Source organism: Mustela putorius, unplaced genomic scaffold, assembly GCF_011764305.1.
Source record: "Mustela putorius furo isolate JIRA1106 unplaced genomic scaffold, ASM1176430v1.1 tig00003909_pilon_pilon_pilon, whole genome shotgun sequence".
Classification (NCBI taxonomy): Eukaryota; Metazoa; Chordata; class Mammalia; order Carnivora; family Mustelidae; genus Mustela; species Mustela putorius.
Window position 1 is genome coordinate 5678845 of NW_025422057.1, and position 26671 is coordinate 5705515.

General features: G+C 51.3%; 1 protein-coding gene across 2 annotated transcripts in view; it reads left to right on the plus strand.

Annotated features, from left to right (window-relative positions):
* The window catches only part of CUNH10orf90 (chromosome unknown C10orf90 homolog), a 74811-nt gene that overhangs the window by 41825 nt on the left and 6315 nt on the right, over nt 1-26671 (plus strand). The window contains exons 4-6 of one of the 2 annotated variants that reach the window (XM_004751725.2): nt 11010-11300; nt 14351-14550; nt 16634-16811. In XM_004751725.2, coding sequence (XP_004751782.1) covers nt 11010-11300; nt 14351-14550; nt 16634-16811 — 669 coding nt within the window. The remainder of the gene's footprint in view (nt 1-11009; nt 11301-14350; nt 14551-16633; nt 16812-26671) is intronic. The other variant, XM_045068867.1, reaches the window with a different exon arrangement.

Sequence of the window (26671 nt, forward strand, 5' to 3'; positions counted from 1 at the left end):
GGGAAGTAGAGCCCGGAGCCTTTTCCACGGGAATCCTCCAGCTCTGGTATTCCCTTCCCTTCCTGACATGGAACCCTTGGAGGTATTTATATCTTCCCCAAATGATGTTTCCAGATCTTGTCATGGAGACGAGTGTCTGACTGGGGTTGGAGGGAGAAACGGGACCGACTGGGCAAGGCAGGAAGCGGAGGTATTGTGTATCAGGCCAGCCTGTCTCCTTCCTGGCCCCAACCCCACTGAGGCAGCAAAGCAGGGATTCCTGACCGCCGGGGTCCTGGGAGCGCCCGTGGCCGTTGCCTGGGAGAACTGGAAAGCGTCTTGGGGAAAGGGGGATCCTGCAGGCAGAGCCCTCGGCCCTATTACAGGACCTCCAACCTCATACCCCAGACCTTCGGCCCAGGCTTTCAGCGTGTACGTTCACCACTTCGCACCGGCTCTTTAACTCGCTTATTTCCTTCACAACTCGGCACCGAGTCAATCCCTTTCTGGCTCGAGTCCAACGACCGCAGAGTGAAGGTTAAAGATTTGCTGCTTTCGGGACCCGATGATTCCCGGCTTCATCATAATTGTGTTAAATGAGTCCTAAGCAGGTTCAGGCAACTATTTTTAACTCCTTTTTTGTAAAGCAGGGATGGTGTGGCTGGCATATGTTTAAACTATGGCTGGAAAAGAGCAGTGCAAGCCGCGTGGCTATCGTGCTGGTGCCGGAGGCAAGCATCGCCCCGTGGGGTTCTGTTTGTCCCCTGTGGTGCCAACGCTTAGCCTGCAAGTGCAGACGCTGTTGAGGGGTGCTCTAAAATGTAGGAACGTCAGGGCACCTGGGTGGCGCCGTGAGTTAAGTGTCTGACGCTTGGTTTCCACTCAGGTCCTGGCGTCTGGCCCCACATCGGGCTCCGCGGTCAGCGGGGCGTCTGCTTGGGTTCTTTCTCTCCCTCTACTGCGGGTGCTCCCCCCCACCCTCCCTCCCTCTCTCTCAGACAAATAAATCTTTAATAAATGAATAAATAGAATAGAGGACTGTCAAGACCTGCCCGTGTGTGGACTGCCCAGGCGCTAACACCAGAGCTCTTGAAAGGGATTAAGCCCTAATCTAGTCGGAGGAGCCTTCGCCCGCTGGTTTAGCTGACATCCCCCCACGCCCCCTTGGACTGCCTGGAAGCGTTCGTGTCTTTAGAGGTGCTTCGTGTTTTGCTGCCTTTGGCTTTCAGATTTTTTTTTTTTTTCCTACATCACTTTGGCCACATTCACTAGCTGGAAGACCCTGCTGGGCTCTGTCAGCCAGCTCCCGCACATCAGGTCCTTGCACTGTTTGGTTGGACTTCTCAGAACAGGTGCTCAGTTCAGCACTGGCATCAGGACTGGCTGTTTACGGGGCGCCTGGGTGACTCGGGTGGTTAAGCGTCTGCCTTCGGCACAGATCGTGATCCTAGGGTCCTGGGATTCAGTCCCAAGTCGGGCTCCCTGCTCAGAGGAGAGCCTGCTTCTCCCTCTCCCTCTGCTGCTCCCTCTGCTTATGCTGTTTCTCATTATCTCTCTCATCAAATAAATAAATAAAATATTTTTTTAAAAACCTGGCTCTTTGGGGGGGTGTTTGACCTGTGGTCTACCCAAACACAAATCCAAGTGATGTCTGTGCATTCTACAGCAGGGCTCTTACTCCCTCCAGGCCCGAGATCTGTCCCTCTTGCCCTGGGTTTGGTTTCTCTCCTCTGTCTGACAGGGGCAAATGGGCCAGTGTTAGCAGCAAGGTCTGGCCAGACTGTCTCATGAGCTCACTAGAGTGGTTTCCTAGTGGGGGAAGTTCTCGGCTGAAAGGCAGGTTCATATGTGGTTCCGCTGGGTATTGCCAAGGTTCTCATTTTGCTGGTCTTTGTGTTGAAAGTCTTCTTCTTTTAATAAACAAATTAAACCCATTTTCATTTATTGATAGGACTGATATTTGAGTCCATCTTCATCATAATTTTATAATTATTTGTATTTTGTTATTTTTGCTGAATTTCTTTTTCTCTAAGATATACTCTTTGCTTTCTTATTTGTAATTTTCTGGGGGGATACTTAAGACGGTTTGTATCTTTGTTCTAGTGGTTACATTTGTACTTATGCTTATTAAAATTTCCTTGGTCCCTACTCTGAGAATAGTTGGGCAGGGGGAGGGGGGGCGTGGAAAATCTGGGAAACCAGGAGGCTGACCGTGGTTTCATCTTTAAGATATTGTTTCATGTTCTTGTTCTGATGGGCACATGGCTGGACTGCATGTCCCCCACTCTGACATCACACTTTGGCTGATGAAAATCCGAGTGATTGGAGGGCTTGTGAGTAAAAGCCCTGATGGGCCAGTGCGGACTGTCTGCCTCCGCAGTCACACAGCATGTGTCAAGGTCCTGAGGACAGTGATAGGCTGAGTCTGGTCATGAAACTTGTGCTGGACATGCTTGGGGATTGCTTCAGAGGCAGATTCTGAGTCAGTAGGTCAGAGGCAGGGTCTGAGGCTCCGTGTCTATAGAGTTCCCAGGTGATGGCGTTCATTGACCACATTATTAGTGGTAAGGTGCTGAGCTGTAAAACGTTGTCTTTGCTTTTTGTTTAACTAATCTAGTTGCTCTCAAAGTGTGGTTCCTGGAACAGCAGGCTCCGTATGATGGGAACTAAAAAATGCACATCTGGGCCCCAATCTGGACTTAGTGGGAAATCCTGGACCTGTGCCCCAGATTCTGGGTTTTAACACAACTTCCATGAGATTCAGAGACGGGCTACCACGAACCCAGCCACTCAAGATTCATGCCATGATAGATGGGCATTGTATCCTTTAGGACTTTTGCGTAGCTTTGAGTAACTAGATATCCATAAAGCTGTGGCTGGAAAATGTAAGAGTTTATTTTTGTTGTAAAAGAAGTCCAGAGATGGGCAGTCTGGGGAAGACACGGCCGGCTGACAGTGTCATCGGGACTCCAGGCCTCTGGTTTCCTGCTCTACTTTCCTTCAGATCTGACCCCTTATTAAGTTCATAGGATGGTTGCTGGGACCCCAGCCCTCACACCCCCGTCCCCAGTAAATACCAGCTGAACAGTCAGTCCTTCCTGAGACCTTATAGAAGTTCTCCCAAAGGAATTCTGCTGTTAGGTCACTGGCCAGATCAATAGCCTAGGAGACCAAAATCTTTGTTTTAGCTGGGCTCATGGCCATCTTGAACAAAATGAGGATCTTCTAAGAAAAAAGACAAAAATGGAGATTGGGTAGGGAGCCAGCCATGCCTGCATGGGGATGGTGGGGACTTGAGGTGTCAGTGATGAAGAATGAACAGCCTGGAGGAAGTAGCATTCTGTGAGCTGGGGGAGTTAGCAGATCGAGTCAGAGAGCGGCAGGTTTCCATTTACCAATTCTGAAGAACAGCAGCTCTGGGTGCAGATACATTCCAGGTATGGAATGTGGTTGTGGGAGTGGGAGCTCGAGTGGGGGTGATGTCATTAATTGTGGGAGTGGAGGTGATGGTCATTGGCACTAGGAGGGGCGTGGCAGTGGAGGTGATGGTCATGATCGTAGGAGGATGTTGTAGGGGAGGTGATCTCTTTCATTGGTTGCTAGGGTAGAGGGCACAGTGGAAGTGATGTCATTGGTTATAGGAACGGGAGGGGAGGTGACAGTCAATAGTTGCAGCAGTGGTCCCTGGCTATAGGCGTGGTAGGCTCTAGTGGGGGTGATGTTGCTGGTTATAGGCACGGAGGTGACTTCACTGGCTGAAGGAGCAAGAGTGATGTCACTGGCTATAGACGTAGGGGTGACGGTCATTAGGTTGTAGGAAGGGGGCTGACATGGATGGTCCGTGGCACGAGGGCAGGAATTCTGTTGTTTTCACTCTTGTATCCCAAGTGCCCTATGACAGTGCCTGGCACATAGTCGGTGCTCAGTAAAGTGTTGTTAAAGATCAAGAGGTCAGGCATTTTCTTTGAGAGGCAGGAAAGACCAAAAGCAAACCTTGCTTTCTCACTTTCTGGAGTACTAAAACCTCAGATGAAGATAATGGGGTAAAACCTAGAAGCCCCGGGCCGTGTGTCTCACACACACGCGCACATACACACACACGTGTGCCCATGTGGACCTACACACACATGCACACACTAACACACACACGCAAACATGCACAGACATACCCAGCAGGTGTTTCACTCTGCAGGAACCTTGACTAAGATTCTCCTCTCTCGTTCCCTTTAACACCTGGCCGATGGGCTGGATTTTTTTTTTAAATCAATTTTTAATGTGCGGTATTACCTGCTTGGTCATTGTCGGAGCAGCGAGGAAAACCAAGAGGAGGAGGTGAGATGAAAGTCTGCCAGAATCATCAGGCAAAATGGGAAGAGTGGCCATCACCAGACATAACGCTCTCCCAACAACAGCATGTTAAGGAACCCGGCTTTGATGCATTACTGGTGGAAGTGGGGGATCCTGTCTTGTCATAAGTGATATCCGTAATGGAAGTGAAAGAAATAAAGGGAAAAGTGGATTAGTCCGCAGGAAATGGGCCCTTCTTCCCAGAGCAAATCACTGGGAGCATTTTTGAGTGACAGCTTGTCAATGATTTTAATTTTGTATATGCTTTCCTGTATTTCAAATTTAATTATTTATTGCCTTTGTAATTTGAAGAGAGTTTTTTTGTTTTTGTTTTTGTTTTTTTTTTTTTAAAGAAAGTGCACCTTAATGAGAAAATTATCTTCCCAAATGCTTGCTTTGGGGAATGTTGGCATCAAGTTGTTTTTTTGTTTTTGTTTTTTTAAGATTTATGTGTTCATTATTATAGAAAAAGAGAGCACAAGTGTGAGGGGCAGAGGGAGAGAGAATCCCATGCAGCCTCCACACAGAGCCTGGTGCAGGGCTCATCTAACACTAAAACCAAGAGTCCAATGTCCAACCCACTGTGCCTCCCAGGCACCCCTAGCATCAGGTTTTAAGAAGAAGCTTAAAATATGCTTCTCCTGTACTTCAGGAAGAGAAGTCACATTTTGGGATCAAAGATTACGGACAGTGCAGTAACCTGGGACTGTCTTTCCCGAGGGTAAGATAGAAGGATCTGATCTGTCCCTGGACTTGTGTCTCTCGACCACCACTTGGAATGTGTTCATGGTAATCGCGTTACGGAAAACGGACGGGCGTACGTGTGATGCGTGCATGGCCGTGCACGTGTGTTTTAGTTCTGCCTTCCAAATACTTTTTGTATGTTCTAAGACTTTTGTTCATCAGCCTTAAGACCTCTAGGATTATGACATAGTTGGAAAAACAGCTCTATTTATCCAGTGTCCTTGCTCGACGGTCTCTGGGAGAGGACGGCTATCACTCATTTCTCTTCGCAGGAATTGCATATATGCACTTGTGTGCATTGCTTCCCACGTGGTATTTTGCAACTTGACCCTAGAACAATAGCAACGGAGAGACCGCATTTCCCCCTTGCTCTCTGAATACAGAGCTCTTCGGATCCCTGCACGGGTGTATTCGCGTCCTGACATCATCTAGACATCTTAACAGCATCACCACTCTCCCCTCCCCGCCGTGTGCCGACGTTCCAGAAAGGGAAGGCTCTTTTCGCAGATTTTTAGGGGAGAAATGGGGCTCTGGTGTCTGATGCCTATACCAGAAGAGCCCTGTTTACTGTCTAGGAAGGGCTGGCACGGGCAGGAAGTCTCATTTCCGGAAAGGGCTCGCTCCCCACGTGTTTCCTCTGGCCCAGCTGCCTTGGGGCGCCCTTTCATCTTTACCCTCTGATTCCTGGGTTGCCTGCCTGTTCCCCTGGGGTCGATCATTTCTTCCCTTTTCTCTTCCCCAGGGCGGCAGCTCGAGCTCAGCGCCTGCTGTGTGGCTTGGTTCTGGGGCTGGTGCCCCCATCCTCTCTGCCCAGAGCTGTTCATCCCATTTGCTGCGGCCCCTCTCCTCTTCAGACTCCCTTCCCAAGCGCCACAGCTCCTCATAGAAACCGAGCAGAAATATGCTGAAACAATTATGGGCTGATTTTAAACAGAAGTCTGGACTGGGTGGGATGCGGGGTCCCACGTGGAGACCCATTTCCACATGAGCTTTCACTGGCGGCCCAGAGATCAAGCCTTGACACGTAAAAAGGACAAAACCTCCACCGACCTTGCTCATCGCAAAACACTCTTCTTTTTTCTCTCTCTCAGTGGTTCCTGGGTGGGCTGCCAATTGACGTTCTTTGATTTCGCCTTCTGCATATGGTACTTGGAGGTGGTTGGAGGTTCTCTCTCTCTCTGAACAGAGCAGAGCCCTTGCTGAAGAAGTTCGGTGCCACGGAGCATCTGTGGTCCTGCATCTTCTCTCCCTGCATCAGCCTCCGTGTCCAGAAATTAGCATGCCTTGTGCAGAGCAGGCCCCGTCTTCCCCCTCGGCGGCAGCCTCCTGGCTCCCTGTGCCCAAACTGGGGACAGCGAAGTCCTGCCGGAAGCGAGGAGAATCTGCCGTTGACCCCAGGATGCCGCCGAGAGTGTCTTTCTGACTGACTGACACACACAGTCCTGTCAAGCTCACTTCTTTGGTTTCCAGTGAGATGCGGGGCTTCTGGGATTTGCTGGAAGGGTTAGGTAAACTGTACAGAAAATGCAGACGTGAAGGCTTTAATAAGGTGGTGGCGGGAGAGGGCAGTCAGGACTGCAGGGCAAGTCGCATCACCCTCTAGGAGCTCCTCAGGCTCGCCCTGTAGTTTAGAGACTTGTATTTATATCGAGACCCAGAAACATTCAGTTACTCTAAGACCCGGTCATTTGTAAGATGGTCCAACTTTCAAGGGGGGAGATCCCCAGCAGGAACACTGAAATGTGGGAGGAAATAAATGTATGCCTTGGATTCCGGGAAGCCGGCTTTGTTCAGAAATGTCTCTCTGGCTCATTGGCTGGGTTCGGTCTGTTTTAAGAAGGCAGGAAGGTGCACAGAGGTAGCCCCCACCCTCAGGACCTTGCTAGGAGCTGAGTTCCATCTTCAACGCCGAAATACCTAGAACAAAATCTAAGCTAATCTGGGGATAAATGACTCTAAAATGTATTCTGCCGGTGACTCGCCCGCCTTGGGCTCTTCAGCACCCCCAGACGACCATCCTCTCTGGCTCATGCGTGGGTTTCCCTGTTTTGCTTTTGTTCCCCACCCCCTCCCCCCACCCTGCTCTCCCTTGGCGATTCACTGACAGACTTCCGCTGCTGGGCCGGTCCTTCTTAGCAACCATTGTGCATTTCCTAGCTTCTGTTTGAGCCGGGTTGTCACAGGCAGGACTGGAGGCCAGAGGGGGGATAATGGCCCACTAAGAACATACAAGATTAGAGGGGCACCTGGGTGGCTCGGTTGGTTAAGTGTCTGACTCTTGATTCCTGCTCAGGTCATGATCTCTGGGTCCCGGGGTGAAGCCCGTGTCAGGCTCTGTGCTGAGTGTGGAGCCTGCTTAAGATTCTCTCTCTCTCTGCCTCTCCCCTTCTCCCCCTACCCCTACTTGATTCTCTCTCTCTCTCTCAAAGAAAAAAAAAAAAAAGAACATAAAAGATTATGCATTGCCTTGATATTTGGAAAGAATCAGTGAAATATCTTTTTCTATCAGATTGGTTCATTATATTTTCCGGCCAATGAAGGTAAAGTGTCTTGGGGAAGGGGTGCCTTGTCCTCATTTTGTGTTAAGGACCTAGTGGCAGCCTCGCCTGGTCCAGGTCCATGGATCTTGGTTGGCTGAGATGCTGTGTGTGTGTCCCGGAGGTTTTCACTCCCTTCCCTGCCCTGTGCTTGGGTCAGCAGAGGCCACATCTCACCGCAGAGATGTGTCGCGCTGTCAAACACGGTGAGGGCAGGAACACAAAGTCCAGAGCAGCCCACTCCCTTGGCTCTCTTCCTGCTGGCCAGCCCGGCCTTCTCCCCAGACTGTGGTCAGCCCCTTGTGTTCCAGACTCATTTGTGGCTTACCTCTGTCTTTCCCAGAATCACGCCCCATCAGCTCTCAGGGAAGCTGTGGTCGAGCCCGCCTGCTGACTGATCTCCCTCCTCCCGGAAGCTTTTGAGTAACAGGTGCAATGACATCCTCACCTGAAAACAACTAGCTTTGAGCTTGCTCTTGGTCTTGGAAATCTGTTGTTTATGGATACTGACGTAGATGGGAAAATTATATACAAGATACTCATTGGGCAGGATCTCTGATTGCTTTCTGTTCACCTCCCGGAGCATGGCACAGTTTTGGATAGGTGAGTTTGCTCAGTACTAGAGCTATAGAAGACCAACCCATAGGGTAATGCATTTTATTTTATGTAAGATTTTATTTATTTATTTGAGAGAAAGATAGAGTGCGTGTGCACAAGCCAGGGGGAGGGGCGGAGGGAGAGAGAGAGAGTAGCAGATCCCTTTGCACAGGGAGCCAGATGTGGGGCTCGATCCCAGGACCCTGGGATCATAACCTGAGCCACAGGCAGATGCTTCACTGACTGAGATGCCCAGGATCCCCCAGGGTAATGCATTTGAGAAGAAGCAACAGAGGGAACCTTACTATTTCAAGGAAACCTGAAGGGCTACAGCTCTTCCAAATTCAGGCTTGGGAAGGAAGCTTTGAGTTTGAGTCCAAGAAAGAAATGCCTGTCAGAGGCGGCTGATTTACTCACGCTTCTCTTAAGGTGCTCAAGACGGGCAGAGCCGGCAGTGCAATGGGCCATCACTGGGATGATTGAGTTTCAAATTGGGGGCACAAATGGAGAACTTTCAGTCCAACCCACAAACTTAATGGGGGAAATGATGGGCACATTTTTGCTTTGCGAGGCCCACCTGAGGATAATTTCGTGGCTGATGGTTGTACTTTTCAGAATCCACAAAAGGAGATCTGATCAATAACTTGTCAGGGAGTCCTTCTTGGACCGAGTATCTTTCTCTTCTGGAGCACACCAACCACGTTCTACTTTCTGGGAGTCGTTTTAACTCTTCCACGACATGAGGGGACCCATCTGACCTTCACCGAAAGCGTCACCTAAGAGTTTCTATGAAACCAGATTGATGGGTACCTGATAGGTAGGGCCGTAGGTGTGTCTCCCTTAAAGAGCCCAACACCAGTGTGGGAGGAGCAGACTGGGACTGCCCCACTGTTCACTGATTTCATTTCCGATTCTTAAAAAGAGAGCTTCTCATAAATCGAAGCAACATAGAAAGGAATAACTATTTTGAGACTTTTTGCTTATGGCATTTCATACTTAAACAGCATTGGCAGTTTCTGAAATAAAGGTTTAGAAAGATATTTTCTGTACAAATGAGCAAAGCCCAACCTTTACTGGAGGAGACCGTATGTCCTCTCCAAATGACAGGACCAAAAATAACTGCCATTTTCGTAGTACCCCCAATGTGCTGGGACCCACTAGGTGCTTTCCTTCATTTTGTCTGTTTGTTTATAAGAACATGGAAAGCCGGCTTTACCCCCTGTGGATTCCCTTGCCCCAGATCCCCGAGCCAGGGAACACACTTGAGAGGGTCCTCTGTGTCCTCTGTTCTTCCTACTGCTCTGCACCGTATCGCCACTCTCAACCTGTTCTCATTGTGGGGGACACCAGGGCTCAGGGACAGAGGGGCTGGAGCAGTGCAGACAGCTGAGGTATTTTAAAACAAGTCCCCGTTCTGAACAATGCCAGGTGCCCGTAGGCTCATTCCCTTGTTGCACAGGACATCTGAGAATATATTGCAAGTATCTTCTAAGTGTCCGTATTTATTGCAGCGGTCCTTAGGAGTTTTTTTCTCCCCAGTTACCCAAGGAGGTTGGGGACACAAGCTCCTGGCAGCAGGGACTCTCTCCCCCATGTGGGTCCCTACCCCATAGTGGGTATTAACATAGGAGATGATGCCTGGTGAGGAATCACTAACTTATTTAAAGTGAATAACCTTTAAACATTTATAGAGTATCCCCCCCCCAAAAAAACCCCCAAGAGTATAAAAGAGGCAAACAGTGAGAAGGAAGTCTCTCCCTCCATCCCAGCGCCTAGTCCTGCACTGCCCTCGAGGTCCCGAGGTGTCCAGCACCTTCTGGATCCTTCTGGGGATGTCCTGAGTATATCAGCACTTAGCAGTGGAAGCAGACCTGATACACGGTCCTGAATTTTGCTTTGTTCACCTGATAACACATCCCCAAGAGTACTCCACATCTGCCCAAGAGCATTTGCCCTATTCTGTTCTTTTGCTGCGGAGCGTGGGAGCCCTAGGATCTCGTAGTCTCCCATGGATGGGCAGCAGGTGCTTTCTAGACTCTTGGTAGGACAATGGGGCAATAAGCAACATGTTGTATACATTTTCGATCCACTGCTTTATGAGAAATCTGCACCGTGACCTCGTAACTTAACTCCTACCTCTGTACTTGCCGTAGTACAGACCCTCCGTCAGTATTTCTGCGTTAATAATGATGGGTAACATTCATTAAGAGCTTACTGTGTATCAGGTGCTGTGCTAAACACCTTACACAGATCATTGTTGTTTCATATTGCCTCAATTTTAATTGATATGTTATTCTGTGAAAATTACATAAATTATATGTGTTGCTACTTATATGAACACCTTATGAAAATAGACATAATAATAAATAAGTAATATTTAATGTGATTACCTCAGTTTTATAGATGGGACCAGATAACTTAGAAGTGGTAGAGGTAGGATTGGAACCCAGGCACTCTGGCCCCATAGTTGGTGTCTGACCCACCCACTCTCTTGCCTAGTGTTGAGAAAGTCATCTGAGTTTCTAAGGGCACTGGCGAGCACAGTCTTTAGACCGGATGCATGAGAGTGGTGTATACAGTGGAGCTCCTCAGTGAGCTGGGGGAGGTCCTACCCGGTATGTGATCACGTGACGAATGCTGCCCAAGCCCATGAACGTTGCCCCCCACTCCCCTGCCATGGATCAGGCCTTCTGGAGGAGTGCTACAGCCCATGTCCCATCTCCAGACGAGCAAGGTGTGCCAAAGTCAGGACCTTTGAGGTGCGCTCGTCAGATGTTTTGAGCACAACTCTTGTTTTATTTTTAGTAGAAGCAAAAGTATTTTCTGGAAGCAGTGAGAAGCAACAAGGAGAAGCATGTGGGACTTTGTCTGCTCCCCCAGTGGAACAGAAGCTGATTAAAGAGGTCCTTCCCGATGGGTATAGCTCTCCAAGCAACAGCTGTCAGTCTAGCAACTTCTCTGAGCTCTCAGAGAGTCAACAGCAAAGCTTCCTGAAGTCTGGAATCACTTTATCTGGGTTTCTTTGCCCCTTACAAGATTTATGCACATCTCCACAGGAAGACAGTGATGTTCAGATAGAAAGAGAGATCCCCACAGGTAAGGAGTGAGGGCGGTAGGGTGGAGGTGATTCCTCCTTGGTATTTATAGGGAAAATGGTCTGATGTCTTCCTGAGGTCTGGTTCCCACAAGCTTACCTCATAAAGCTGTCCCTTCTGGACCGCGTGAGTCATCAGCAAGCAGAACCTGCAGCATTCCGGGGTGGGTGAGTCCTCCCTCCCAGGCAGGGAGAAGATACCCCTGTGTGGGTCAGCGATCCTAGCTCTGCTGTGCACCAGCTCAGTATCCACCATGGCCAAAAGGAAGGCCACTCCCAGCCACATGGCAGGCTCCCAGGCCTACCTGAGGAAGGTTTGAGATGCTGGTGTGGCTGCTCTGAGGTCAGGCTGCCCGTGGTCTTCTGTGCCTGACTAGCAAGGATCACGGCTGAGAGCTGCAGGCCCCACAGTGTCCTCCAGGCAGGTCCCAGTCTGAGCCTCACACCGAGGAAGGAACCAAGAACTCCAACCCAGCCATCCCTTCTCTAAGGCCAAGCCCCTGACCCCTACTAATATTGCAGTGAGCACCGATATATAAAAGACTATAGAGGTAGAATAGAAAAGAGATCTGTGGTGCCCAGTTTTCAGGGAGAAAATTTAGATTTCCTGTCACTGAAGACTTTCCCAAACAGCTACGGAGGAGGACAGAAAGAAACACACCAGGTTATAGATCTTTGGGATACAAAGGTTAAAATGGCTATGGTACTTGATAAAACTAATTTCACTTGGGAGCCAAGTCAATTTTTAGCTCTTCATCCGTTAGTACATTAAAGAAGCATTTATTAAACACCTACTATATACATTCCTACTGTGTGTCAGTGACCATGCTTGGTGCTCCCTGCCCGCCAATGCTGGAGACAGCAGGGTCATACCTGTGTCTGTGGAAAGCTGTTAGGAAGCCACAGGTGGCCACAGGGGTCCCAAGGCGGGGCCGGACAGAAATGCCCTCGAGGAAATGATTCTGAGTAGGGACTTGAAAGCTGACTAGGAGCTTATAAATCAGACCTGAGAGCATGGAAGACTGAGTTGATAGACAGGGTACGATTGATTTGAGATCCAGAGCGGCCAAAGTCTTAGGAGGCTGGAGGGGGCTTAATGAGAGTCTGAGGTCATGTGGTCAAGTTGGAAAATCCTTAAAACCCGCTCAGGGGTGGACTAAAGGTGGGGCCGAGCCCTTGAGGGGCAGACCGCTAATTAGATTTGCTCTGAAGGAGACTCTGTCCTGGATGATGGGGCGTGGGGTGGGACAGAAGGGAGAGGCTAAGGCCGGGGGCCCAGGCCCTGCCCAGGAGCACAGGCTGGAGGGGAGGCCGCAGTGGTGAGACTTTGAAGACACAAGGGAGCACTGAGGGGAGCACTGGTGCACACGGGCTTGCCTACACCGCCCTTGGGTTGGGGGCTCTGGTGGTGGAGCGCAGGAGGGAAAGGATGCGAGGCACCGCGGTGTCCCTGCGGTTGAGGTAGAGCAGAGGGAAGTCCACGGCAGGAACGGGGGACAGCATGGTCCGAGGTGTGTAGTAACCTCTGGCTGCAGGGGACTTGGGGGCGGGTATCTGGACCGGCTGCGTAGGCTGGAAGCAGAAATTGGGGAGCAACAGGGCCACCCTCCAGAAAGAGCAAGAGCAAATGCCTGTGGGAAGGAGAGAGAACGATCTGGGAACCTCTACGTCGTATGTTGTTGGGCCCCAGTGCAGGGCAATAGCTGGAAATGGAACCGCCGCGGACAAGCTGCGGGACCACCGGGGCTGCCTGCGGGACCTGAGGGTCTCAGGGGACGGGGTGGACTCGTGTCAGAGCGAGGGCCGCTGGCTCAGGCCAGAGGGGCTCCAGGCATGGACGGCGGGTGCTCTAGCAGGGGCTTCGCATAAGAGATTCAGGGGACCACGGAGATGCAGCCCACGGGCCCGCAGGCCTCCTGAGGGCCCCTCTCCACTCCCAACAGAGCCCGCTCCTGGCAGGCTCCTGGGCTGCCCCCCTGGAGAGATGCACGGTGACTATGACGCGGTCCAGCCCTCAGAGGAGGACAGGCTTGCGGTGTCAAAGCATCCCGTTATGACCCTCTTGTGTAACCAGTGCTGCTGGGTGTGTGACGCGTGTTCTGCTGCGCAGACACACGGCAGGCAGGATGGAGCCTGCTTTGGGAAGAGGGGCACTTCCTAACGATTGGGGACTGGGGCTCAACCTGTCGGTCGGAGGACGCTGGGTCCAGGAATCAAAGGGGCTTTGTGGCAAGAAGAGGACATATGGGTGAAGAGTAAGATGCTGTTGAGTTTCAGGGCTGGGGGTGGGGGAGGCTGTGTTGGGTGATGGTGCGGAAGGAGGCAGGGGAGCTCACCTAGGGAGAGAGGGCCGGCCCAGATGGAAGGGACAGTGTGTTCCCGGCAGAGCAGCTGCTCACTAAGGGGTCAGTGAGTCTGTGTTAATCCATCCTTCCACACGCCAGAGGCCGCCCTGCCCAAAGTGCTGTTGATTCCATGTGCTCCCGGACCTTTTCCACAAGGGAAGGTCAGAATGGCATTGGGAAGTGGCCAGATCCAGCACTGAGAGAGAAAGTGAGAGAGAGCGAGCGAGAGAGAGAGAGAGCATTCCAATTATACACGTAAAGCAGGGGTGGCCACTGGCAAATGAAGAGATGAATAATGGAGCACCGTCCTTCGGTCTTACATCATCAGTGCAGCAAACGTAAGATAAATTAATATGTGGCCCCAAACAACTGAGCTGTAATAATTGTACAGGGCGCATGTAATAGGAAGCCAGGAGCAGAAAAGCTTCTTTTCATTGTGAACAAAGGCATTTTGAACCCTGGAAGCCGAGGGAATACGTCCGTGGCGCAAGTAGCCGGTCGCGAAGTCCAGCGGCCCACCGACATTCCTCCCCGTGACCAGGGGGCGGGGAGTCTATTGAGGCAGGATCTTATCGGCTTAACGAGGCCCATTAATAAGCCATGGGGGTTTCTATTTTCCAAATTGTCTTCTGTGTCTCATGGTACTGAGGAGCCGGGGGGAAAACCTTGCCGCCCCTGTAAATGGAATTCTAAATCTTCTCTCCCAGGGGACTACCAGGGCTGTGACTTGGTTGTAAAAATAAAGGAATGCAGGAAGAGTGAGGAGCCCGAGCCAGCGGCCCCCAAGCCAGCACCCCCCAAACCAGTGCCCCCGGAGCCGACGCCCCCTGAGCCACCAGAGACCCCCGGCCTGTCCGAAGACTGTTCTGAGGGTCCACGAACACCTGCAGGCTCCTTGACCTTGCAGGTAAGGCCCTCACCCTGGCCGGACCCCCACGGAGAGGGCGCCTCTCTGGGCAAGTCCACGTGGGCGTCATCTTGCCCTCACCTCGGAGCCTGGAGGCTTAACTCCCTCCGTAATGGCTGTGTGACTCTGGGCAGGTCCCCCGACCTTTCTGGGCCTCTGTTTGACAGTGCGAGTGACGGAGAAATGATGTCTACTCTGGCTGGGTTAGATTGAGGATCCTGTGGTATCCGTAGTAACCGTGATCATAGCAGGGCCAGCATTTCTCGAGAAGTGACGGGTGACACTGGGCATGTCACCTCATAGGCATCAGAGCCTTCTGCCCGCACCGCCCCACTCTGGGCCCCGGCCCCTATGATCCCCTCTTCGAGCGAGGATATTGAGTTTTGCAAAGATGAAGGAGGTTGCCCTCAATCACATGGCCATGAGCTCAAGGATATGAAATCTTTCACTTGGTGTCTGTTCCTGATCATAAAAGGAATATGTGCACATTCCTTAAAGTTCAGAATTACAGAGGTATATAAACGAGAAGAGCAGACAACCTCGAGAAAGCTCCCGCCAGCAGGATGTTGTATACTCAGGCGTACCGTCCAGGAAAGTCCCTGCAGGTGTGGACATGGTGCCATTGGTCGGTCCCTGCATCCCGGCGGTCCTCGGTCAGTCCCTGGTAAGAGACTCTTGATGCCCCCAAGGCAGCCATGCTGGGCCAGTAGGCTGTTCCCAGGGTCTCTGTGCAGCCCTAGTGTGTCTGGGACCAAGGGATGGTGCCATGGAGACCAGGTGGCCAAGAAGACTCCTTTCCTGGCGCAGCTGCCGAGGCCACTTCCATGACACAGGTGGAGTCTGTGCTGCCCTCCCCACGGGAACTCTGAGCTCCCAAAGGGCTGGGCAAGGAGTGAGGCTGAGGAACAGGTCTGCCATGGTGGCGTATCCAGAGGCCTTGCTAAGCACCTACTATGTGCAGGGCTCAGGGTAGTGGAGGGAGGGATACTGAGTGGATGGGCCGTGGCCCACGCCGTCCAGGAGCTCACAGCCCAGCATGGCTGTCAGTGTACATGAATCCCTTGTGCAGTGTGGTCTGTGAGGTACCACGAGGCTCAGGCTGAATGGGGAGCCCCGACAGAGCTCACTGGGAGAGCTGGGATTCTCACTGACGGGTGTGACTCGGGTCTTACTCCAGGCAGTGGAATAACCCAAACAGAGGTTTTCAAGGAATGGCGAGTTAAGACCACAAAAGGCAGTGTGGAGAAAACATGGGCGTCGCTCAGATCCACCAAACCACTACAAGGCTTGGGTTTTGCATCCGTCAAATGGGGAGAAGTATATATGCTGTTCAGAATCTAGGTGGAGATTCCCAGAGATGAGGAATCCACATAAGGCACGTAGCCCAGGGTCTGACACGGACTGGAATACCTCCGTGGTGGTTTCTCTTTATCAGTGGACCAGAGTATGTGGCTTAGTGCAGGGGTTGGGGGGGGGTGTATATTAAGGGACGTGGCTGAAGTGGAGGTCTGGCCGTGGAGACCTCCCCTATAAAGCTTGGAGAACCAGTTTGCATAGGCAAAGCTACTTGGCCAGCTTATTCTCCCTGAGAATAGACACTCCTGTTAGTCAGGATGACAGTTTCTCCTGAACAGGCATGAATTTCATGCTGGGTGTGTGATCCGTGTCTGCGTGAGGCTTCCAGCCCCCAGCAGAAGCAGGTGACTCATGATGCCTTCATTCCCTCCCCACCCCATTTCTCTGGACTTTGGAGCTCAGGGCACTCAGAGTTCAGGCTGTTGGAAACCGAATGGATGGACAGTGAGGAAGGGATGGGTAGAAGTTCGCCTCCTCACTGTCAGTGGCTAGGCAGTCACACTGCAGCAGGGCCCTAGGGGCTGGCTGGGACCACCAGCAGGACCTACATCATCATCATGTCCGTCACAGTCTCCACAGGAGGCAGGGGCAGGAAATCTTGGGGTGCAGGTGCACTGTGGCCGCTCGTCCTTAAAGTTTGTGCTTTTGGTCAGTTTCTTGCAAATCAGAGGGATGCATTACTTGCCCGCATCACTTCTGTTAAAAAATATCTTCTTGCTGCCCTCAGGAAGCGCTGGAAGTCCGGAGACCCCAGTTCATTTCTCGTTCCCAAGAACGGCTGAAGAAGCTGGAACACATGGTGCAGCAGAGAAAAGCCCAGCGGAAGGAGAGCCTGGGGCAGAAGCAGAGTCTCTTTCCTGTCCGTGCCAACAAGAAGCAGTTCACCGTTCCCCACCCTCTTAGTGGTAAGCCACAGGGGGCTTGAGAGGGCAGGTGAGACTGGGTGGGGGGTGTCTGCGGGGCTGGGACCTTCACCCCCGGCAGTGGTACAGATACCACCCCTGACATGAGGCAGACTTGGGTCACACCGCGCATCCGGATCTCAGTATCCCAAAGCCTGCCCCAGAAGCCCGCCATTGTGGGAGCTTACCGAGGGCACTGAATTCTCTAGAACTAGCTTGGGACACAAATTTACCACCGTAGCTGGGAAAGAAGCCATACAAGTGTAGCAGGCAGGGTAGCAAGTTCAAATTCTTGGCTCCTGACAGACATTTGCAAGAGATCCCCTTTGCCCTTTATAGATTGCAAAACAGATCTCAGGGTGAGAGGTTGACTCCAGCTTGTCTGTATCAACATTCGTCATCTTGAAACCCCTTTCCTGCTGCGAGCTCAGAGTGTGGCCGGTCCGCTCTCCCAACACTGTGCAGCCAGGGTTGAGCTGACCCCGTGAGGGGCCGCACGCATGTGCTCACTCGACAGGGAGTACTGAGGAATCTTCTCGGGGCCGGGCACCAGGCCAGGAGCTGGGGATAGCACCGTGAGCCAGACTGGCCTTGGTCCTTTCTTCATGGAGCTTATAAACAGACTATTAAAGCAGCAAGAATAACAAGAAGAGATGAGAGCAAAAATGGGGACATGGGAGCACATACAGACGGGCTGCCAACCCAAATCTGAAAATCTGGAGGCCTGGGGAACCTCCCTTTTATTCCTTTGGATAGAGGAACAGGATCTTTCTTCCTAGGAAAATGTTCTCACCCCCAGGAGGTGAAATCATAGGTATAAATCAGAATAAAAGTCCTCTAGGGAAATAACCATATTCAATAAAATGCAGCTTAGCAAACATTACAGACATTGTAGGGGAGCCTGGGTGACAGAGGACAAAGGGTGTTGTTCCAGAATTCCTGCTCACTTCCTTGGCCCGTGGGCTGGCTGTCTCCTCATCCACCCGTGGTGCTGCAGGTCAGAAGACCTTGAGCCAGGGAGCATCCTTCTCGTGGTGCAGGATTTGGCAGGACACTTGTTGTTCCCTCCCAGTGACATTGTCCAGTATGCTTAAAAAAATTTTTTTTAAAAAAAGGAAATCAACAAAATGAACATGCAAAGACTTTTCCTCTTTGAAAATGCATCTCACCAGTGTCTCGAGCTGTGTGGCAGATCCAGGCTCAAGTTGGGGTGTGTCTTCCTGGGGACTAAAGTCTCTTGCTCAACAACGTGCAGTTCAAGTTGTTCAAGTCACCACGAGGAACCATCGGTCACACGTGGGAGCCCCCCGGGGAACGTGGACATCTGCGCTTGTCCCGGGAAGGACTACGAGGGTGCTTATGATGTGTGGGCCCCTGGGCCTTGACGTTTTTGAGGATCCTGCCTGTTAATAAATGGTTAACAAATGGGCTGTCAACAAAACAATGCCGCTGTGGAGCGCCACGGCTCCACATATGAAAAATGGCATCTGATTAGCTTCCTTTTTAGTCTGATGCCTTTGTGTGGGAAGAAATGGGGACCCAGAGACACTCAGGAGCATCTTCTGTGTGGGACCGTTTCTCAGCGGCAGGTGCTGGGCTCTCCATCCCCCGGGCCAGCTGCCTTCCAGCTGTGCCCTCGGTGGGTGCCGGGTACTCCAGGATTTCCACCATCGCCAATATTAGAGAGATGCCCGGTGGTCCTCCCTAGGGCTGCTTTAGCAAGTGACCATAGGCCAGGAGGCTAAAATAATGGAAATTTATTCTTTCAGAGTCCAGAGGCCAAATATCCAAACTGAATATATCTAAATGGTTGGTTTTTTTTCTGGAGGCTCGGAGGGAGAATTCACACTCTGGCTGCGTTCTTGCTTCTGGTGGCTCCAGGTGGCTTCTGATGGCTCCTGGTGGCTTCTGGCAGCTTCTGGTGGTTTCTGGCAAGCCGTGGTGTTCCTTGGCTTCCAGATGCATCACTGCATTCTCCGTCTCCCCTTGTCTGCATGCCTTTGTTCAAATTTCAGTCACACGAGATCAGGGTCTAGCCTTATCCAGTGTGAACCATTCTAACTCACACACATCTGCAAAGACCCTGCTTCCCAGGGAGCTCTCCATCACAGGTTGGGTTGGGAGGTAAGGACTTGGACTTGTCTTTTTGGGGAGACATATTTCTACCCACTACATTGTCCAACCATGGCATTTCCCCTAAACAGATCTTAAAAGTTCACATTCAGTGACATCTTTTAATGAAGTTGACTTTAAATGGACATCTTCAACTCATCTATAACAAAGTGTGATCAGACCTAGTCAGTACTTTTAAATAACCGAGGTACCTTTGTAGGTCCCCAATTCTGAGGTAGCCCCAGCAGCTAGGGTGCTGTGGGTGGGACTCTATGGCCACTCTGCCCATCCCTGCGGTATTTATGTGTTGATGAGAGCTTTATGCTTCTGTTTGTTTGTGTAGGTCAGTGAAATCAGACAGCGTCTGGAGCCCGAGCCTTGTATGAGCTGTGGCAAGGGAGAAGGGAGCGTTTAGGGCCCCATTAAACAAGTCTGCAGTACACATCTTGTCTTCAGCCTGTCTGCTGGCAAGATGATAAAAGCGAAATGCAGATGTTTTTCTTACATGCTAAATTAGTTAATAAATCATACATGTGAATGAGCTCTGGCCACAGTGTCAAGACGTCAGTCAGGAGGAAGATGGGGCTGCTTTCCGAGTGGGGCTAGCTGCCTCCCAACATAGGGGTCTGCCCAGCAGTCTCGTCTTCAGCTCAGGTGGGCACTCTGGTGGCCAACAAATGCCTCGTGGGGCGCGGGCTGCTGGGACAGCAGGCACCCGCCCTGCAGGGACAAGAACAGCGAGGGCCATGGGGCCACCTCAGCTTCCTGTTGACTCATGAATTCTGAGCGGTTTTCAAGGCTCAGGGCAGGGACACGTGTGTACGTGTGTGCATGTGTGAGTTCACTGGGCTCCCTCTTTGTAGATGGGCATTTGCATGAACAACTGAGACTTCAGAGAGACTAGGAAGTAGCCTGATGAAGTTTCTGTCTACCCTACCTGCCCCACCTGCCTTTATGGTCTTGCCGCCTGTAGTTTGAATCCCCAAGGTCTGTCCACAGGGTGCCTCTCTTTCCTTGCCCGGAGCCACCCGGGCCAACCTTGCGTGCTCATGGCAGTGACCCGGGAGCCTTCTTAGCAAGCCTTCCTTGCCTTAGCAAGCCTTTCTTGAGAACTCACTGTCAGGTACAGTCCCTGGTCTCATGGACTCCCCCGCCTCATGGGGAGGCTATTGCCAGGAAGACCCCCAGATCGCGCTGGGATGAAGCTGTGCGGGTGCATCGTGGGGCAGGGTGGGGGGAACGGGATGGGGGGGGGCGTGAGGGTGTCCGTTCAGCTTGGACTGAACTGCAGAGTAGGGGCCAGAGAGGCAGACAGAGGGGCCACAGATGAGCCCCCGAGGGCTAACAGGGATTGTGAATGCTGCTTCCAAATGTAACCTTATTCTGAGGTCAAGAGCCGAGGCAAGATTGGCTCCAGGCTGGACCGGATGGGACGGGTTGGCATCAGGCAGGATGTGGCAGATGTGACAGGTTTTGTGGTTGTGGAATCAGTAGGATGTGGCGGCGGCTGCTGACTTGTGGAGGACAGAGGGAAGAGAAGGAGGAGGAGGGGGAAGGAGCGGGAGCCAGGGAAGCGGAAGGAGAAAGGTCGGAGGCAGGCTTTGCTGGCCTTCTCTGAGGTCAAGGCCTCTGCAGTCTGAGGGCCTGCCTCACGTCCGCACATGAGGGCTCTTCCTGCTCAGTCCACCACAGTCACTGGGCGGTAGGCAAGCCTTCCCCATCATCCCAGCACGGCTCCCGGGGTTCCAGGGGTTGGTCGTGATTAAAGGCCGCCCTGACCTGGGAATTGGAATGCTTCAGAGTTAGGCCTTGCGTCTGCCTTACAGAACGAGTCTGGGCGGGGTGAACGGAAAGTGTGGGGTACAGCACCCTCAGGGGCAGGGGTACAGACCTGCCGGGAGCAGATGGCTCAGAACCCACGGGGGTAGGCTTGTCCTCGCTATACCCCGCTGGCTGGTGTGTGGCTCTCATCTGCTCCCGCTGCCGCTCCCAGCCTTGCCCTCTTCATCATGGGGAGTCTAGCCCAGAGCCCCCCTGGCTTCCATCCCACCCTGTGACCTGGACCCCTCCCGTCCTGACTCTGCCCCCTCCCCTGGCCAGGTGGTCTCCTTAGATGTCCCTCCTTAAGTCCGGGTCCCTAAACCACCCGATAGATGCCTTATCTGTTCTCCTTGTCTCTGCCTACGGGATCCTGCCTCAGCTCACTGGCCCAGCCCAAGCCCAGCCTCTTCCCTCATCTCCTGCTCCCAAGGCTGTTCCTTCTGCTTCCCGTAGGGCCTGACCTGGACCATGTGGTGTTGGGGGCTTCGCCTTTTCTGAATCGCGGTTGCTACCGCAGCCCGTCCAGAGCCCAGCGATGCTCCAACGCCGCCCTCTCCACTGTGCTTCTGCCTCAGCTCTTTCTTCTCTGCCTGAAGGGATCCTCCTCGTGGCCCACCCAGGTTGTCCCCCTAACTTGCGAATGTGTAGAAAACCCGTGAAGGATATCCCCTTCCTCCAGGAAGCTCTCCCTGATGATCCCATCCTGTGCCCTGCCCCCTCCTTCTTCCATCTGAGCGCTCCTTACCCTTGCATCTCTCTGGATCCCCAACCTTCCTAGCTTCTCCACTTTGGATTATGGTCGGTGGGGAAGCCAGTCAAGTCTCCCCAGATTGTGAGTGCCGACGGGCACGTGCCGCACTACGCCGCTCTGGGCAGCCCTGCTGCACGGCGCCGCAGACTGGAGTCATCTGAATTGCATTATCCACACTTCCCAAGGTGATCCAGGTCAGAGCCATTCAGATCACGGACCAGTAGAGGAACGGAATTCTCCTGAAGGCACTGCAGAAATCCTCCTCCAGCAGATCTGCCTTCAGACTGATGATCTTGGCTAGAGCGAGTATTCAAATGAATTTGCATTCCCAGAGCATCGAGCCAGAGAAGTGACCCAGCAGATAGGAGATGGCAGGGAAGTCATCGCAGTAATAGAAATGTGGTGTGCCTCAGCCGCATTGTCCCTATTATTGCCTGGTCTGATCTTGGGAATGTTTTCCCATAAAACATCTGAATAAATATTTGGAGGTAGTTCTCCCATTATTACTCACAAAGGAATTTTTTAATGTGCTTATCAGATAAAAGTAATTGTAAATTTACTTCATCAGCCTGCAGAGAAAACAGCAGCATGATTTAGCTAAAAGACTGTTTCTCTGATTCAGAGTTATTTACACGTACACTGTTATGGTGTCCTTCACAGACTGATGATAAAGGTGTTTTTTTTCTAAGAAACATGGAAAGAAAAGACCAGTTTATGTCTGTTGATTCAAAGGACAGTGTTATTTCCAATTACAATCGTTCAAGACGGCAGCAGGGATTACAGAGTGGTACAGGGAAAAATAACGTGATGGGAGATTCCTTCTCCCAGTTGCCTGGATTCTATTTTCCAAATGATCTCCCTTTTATCTCGCAATGCAGCTCAGTAGTAAACCTTGCAGTGACACTGAGGATATAAATCTACTTGGCAATGAGAAGCAAAGTTTATTCATCATCTATAAATCACCATGTTTTGTGGTTCTCTTAAAAATGCTGGCAAACCCTGGAACTGGAGCAAACAATGACTCTCATATCAATAGTTAATCTTTCAAATTTTCACTAACTGTTGCTGTTTTATGGTGAAGTGGGTGATTTCAGCCATTGTTAAAGTTCTTTTAAATGAGTAATTTAAACTTGCCATTTAACACCCACACATTTTTTCAAAAATATGGGGAAAATACACCACATTTTCTTTTTAGGATAGATTAAATCTTGTTCTATAGCTATAATAGTAACTTTGAAAACTGATGATTATAACTGTTAAAGGCACTGATAAGTTGTGCAACCAAGAAGGCTGCTTACATTCATTTGACTGTGTTTGCCCTAAGATTTTTTGACCTTGGAATGATTTTATCCAATTCTTGAGAGTCCAATATTTGGAAATATTGCTGTAGGAATCTTTGCTTATGGAAATAGCTGCCATGCTTCCCTAAGGAAACCCCAAGCAGAGTTTAAGTCTGCCATTTCCCACAGAAACCTGGGACTATGGAACAGAGGTTTTACTCACCTTACTTGTATCCCTTTGGCCTAGAAGTGCCAGGAAGCAAGGGTTGAGGATCCTGGGCCCCTCTGGGCAGTAGATTGGCGCCAACTTCCTGGTCTTTGGTTGGGTTTGCCTCATTGGAAGCTTGTCCATTGATAGGTCCATTGATAACAATGCCACCATGCTGTACCCCGTACAAAGTCCATCAGAGGAAAGGAGCCAGTCACAGTTCCTTTGGAAAGTATGTCACAAATGGGACAGCATGAAATAATGGGAGAAGGAATGTCCTTGTCTATGCCAAGCACTTAGGTAGGAGCAATGCAGAGGAGAGGTGTGACTGATACAGCTCACTTTCCTTTGTGTCTTTGTGGCTTTTATGAGAGCTAGCAGAGAGGCTTGGATCCCTTCTTCCTTTGCTGGGTCTTTGAGGAGTAACCAGGTAATACAAGAAATACTAGCATTTGTTGTCTTTGGCCATAGAGATGGAGTGTGGATGGAAAGGAGCCAGGTGTGTGGGGTGGGGGAGTGATGAGGAAGCAAAAAAAAAAAAAAAAAAAGAAGAAATACCGCCCCTCATCCTCTAGGGGTTCCGTGCCACTTGGGAAGAGAGCTGGCCTGGCAGGTAGCTGAAAACCAAGCCTAGAATCACACAGGGAAAGACCTGACAGAGTGGGGAAGGAAGGGCTTGGGCAGCTGCTCTTGGTCTGATGGCAGGATAGAACCAGGGATTGTGTAAAGACTCCATTTCTCTCCAAAAATGTTGTTCATTGACCTGTGGGACTTGGGGACCTGGTTCCTCTAGCTGGGGTAGCTGAAGTGTCCGTTCCTGGGATCCGTTTGCCCCAATGGCACACCAAGGACTCTCCCATTATGAAGATCTATGGGGGGTGTCTCATGGGCTGCTAGTGTTCTTGACGGGCTGTTCTTACCACCAGCACCCCTGCCCCGGCCCTAAACTCAAGGACAACTCTCTGAGCAAGAGGTGAGCTCTCCATGGAGAGACCAAGTCACTTCCTGAACCAGGAGACTTCATACCTTGCTTCTCAAACTGAACATGTGAAGAGAGAAATCAATATCCCTGGGGACCTCTGGTTTAGTCTTCATTTCCTTTTTTTAATTTTTAAAAAATTTTAAAATTTATTAAATAGAATGAGTGGGGGTGTGGAGGGGAAGAGGGAGAGAGAAGCATTCTCTCCACTGAACAGGGAACCCGACGTGGGACTCAATCCCAGGACCCTGTGATCATGACCTGGGCCAAAGGCAAGCACTTACTGGCTGAGCCACCCAGGCGCCCTGTTCTTCATTTCTTCATGGTACATGCCTTCACCGGAAGGCTCCGAGAGCCTCCCTGCATCTCTGCCATCAGCATCTCCCTTGTGTAGCTGGATGGCAATTGGCATGAGCATCCTTTTCACATCAATGTCAACATCTCTGCCGTGTCCCCCACCTTCCAGACCCCAGAGTTGGCTGCCCAGTAGGTGGAACTGCCATTCAGAGCAGGATTCCTCGGAAGCCTACAAGTGATCTGAGAAAAATGAGAACGTTTACCCAGCACAAGATTTTACCATCGTTAAGAGCACATCAGAGTCAGACAACCCAAGCCTTCCCACTTGCCTTCGTACAGGGCAGTGGGTACCGTTTCATTTCTGGAGAGCTAATGAGTCCAAGCTAGACCACTCTGCGCTTGCCCATGTCCAGCAAATTCATGGTCCCTCCAAAGCAGGCTGAATAGAAATCAGGTGCAAGTTACTGGATTTAACTCTTGAAAACTATGATGTAATTACTCCGACGACAGGATGGTCAGCTTCTCCCTGGCTCTGAATCTGGTATAATGAACAGTCTTGTGATCTCAGAATACACAGATACTGGGGTCCTTTTTTAGGGGAAAACCTTTAGAAACTTTCCCCCAAAACCCACGCCCCATCTCTGTTCGTTTTGGGAGGCCTGGTCTTTAATAGAAGAGGCTGAGTGGTGTAGACTTGTTGACCCTCCAAAGTAGTTGGCTGTCTCCCTGCTGGATTCTGTCTAACAGGCATCTCTTGGTTTTGGTGTTTCTAAGGGCAGGGGGTAGGGGAAGTAAGCACTTGATGATTCTTCCAAGTGTTCAGGGTGACTGTGAGATTGAGCTTCTGGGAGGGCACTGTAGTTACAAATCCAGTGTGAACTTGATCATTGAGATGACTTGTTCAATAGGGAAAGGAAGCTTTGCAAGCAGAGCTGTAGATCGAGAGGGCTCTGTGGAGGGAGAAGAACCCGGGCCCCATAAACAAGTGATCCTACTGGCGTGTGGGTGACCCTTGCTGCCTCCTGGTGGCACCGACTGTGGAGGCCACGTGTGTGTGTGTGCGTGCACACACAGGACGTGAGGGTCAGTAAACACCCATGTGTGTTTACTGAGATCAAGGGGGTCTCCAAACTCAGCCTTTGCTCAGCTGCTCGCCCACAACAGCCTCAGAGGCCCTAAAGGTTTGGTAGCTGGTTATTGGCTGACCTTGAAACAGGCAAGGGCTTAAGCGTGTTTGGCCTTGCCAAATTAAATTATCAACAGGCCCCGTGGCTTGGATACAATCATGAACCAGACACACAACAGATTTGGGGGGGAGGGGGAGAAGGATTTTCCAGAAATACAGAAATGGGCAATTTACCTCTGTAATTTTATTGAAAACACTGAAAACCAACCCCAAACCTCCTCTATGCTGCATTTCCCCCCCAGGGACACCCTTCCTCCAGCCCACTGGCTCCTCCACCAGAGGGATGACCCCTCCCCCAGGAGCCCTCTACCCCATGCAGACTGTTGCTCCTGGCATCCAAAGGCCTTACTTATCTGGCTCTCACCCTGGGCTTTGAGTCCTTTGTCTTAGCAAGCTTTGTGTATCTACTGCAGAGCACCAAAGAGGCGAAAGCCTACCAGTCCTCAAATGAATGGTCCCTCCCGCTGCCTGGAAGTCATCCCGATCCTCTCCAACCCACAACTCGCTTTGCCCACAGGCAGTGTCGCTGAGGCTGGAGTCCCCCCACTTCACCCTCTGAACACTGCTGTCTCTAGGATCCCCCCCCACCCCGATGCCTGATCTGCCTCTCCACGGACTATGTGTAGCTCCTCCACCCAAGTTTGTGTGTGAACAGCCGCTGGTCATCTTTTAACAATGCAGATCGGCTCTCCTGTTTAAAACCCCACATGGGGGCACCTGGGTGGCTCAGTGGGTTAAAGCCTCTGCCTTGAGCTCAGGTCATGATCTCAGGGTTCTGGGATCGAGCCCCATATCGGGCTCTCTGCTCAGTGGGGAGCCTGCTTCTCCCCTCTCTCTCTGCCTGCCTCTCTGCCTACTTATGATCTCTCTCTCTCAGTGTCAAATAAATAAATGAAATCTTTAAAAAAATTAAAAAAAAATAAAACCCCACATGGCTCTCCATCTCTCTCGCTCTGAAGGAAAACTCCTTAATGGGCTTGCAGAGTTCCTTAAACAGGCTTACAGAACCCAGTTCAGGTGGCTCCCAGTCTTGGTGCCCAGTAGCATAGTCTAGACATTCTGGGTCACGTTTCCGGGGCCCGCACATGTGCATCGTGGTCAAGGTCCCCAAGCAGTTGTCAAATGTACCTGGGTGGAGGACGTCGCTGTCTTTGATCTGGTGTCACCTGCTGGCCTGACTCCGCCTTGTGCCGCGTGCCCGCCTTCCCTCGTGCTGCAGCCACCGCGGC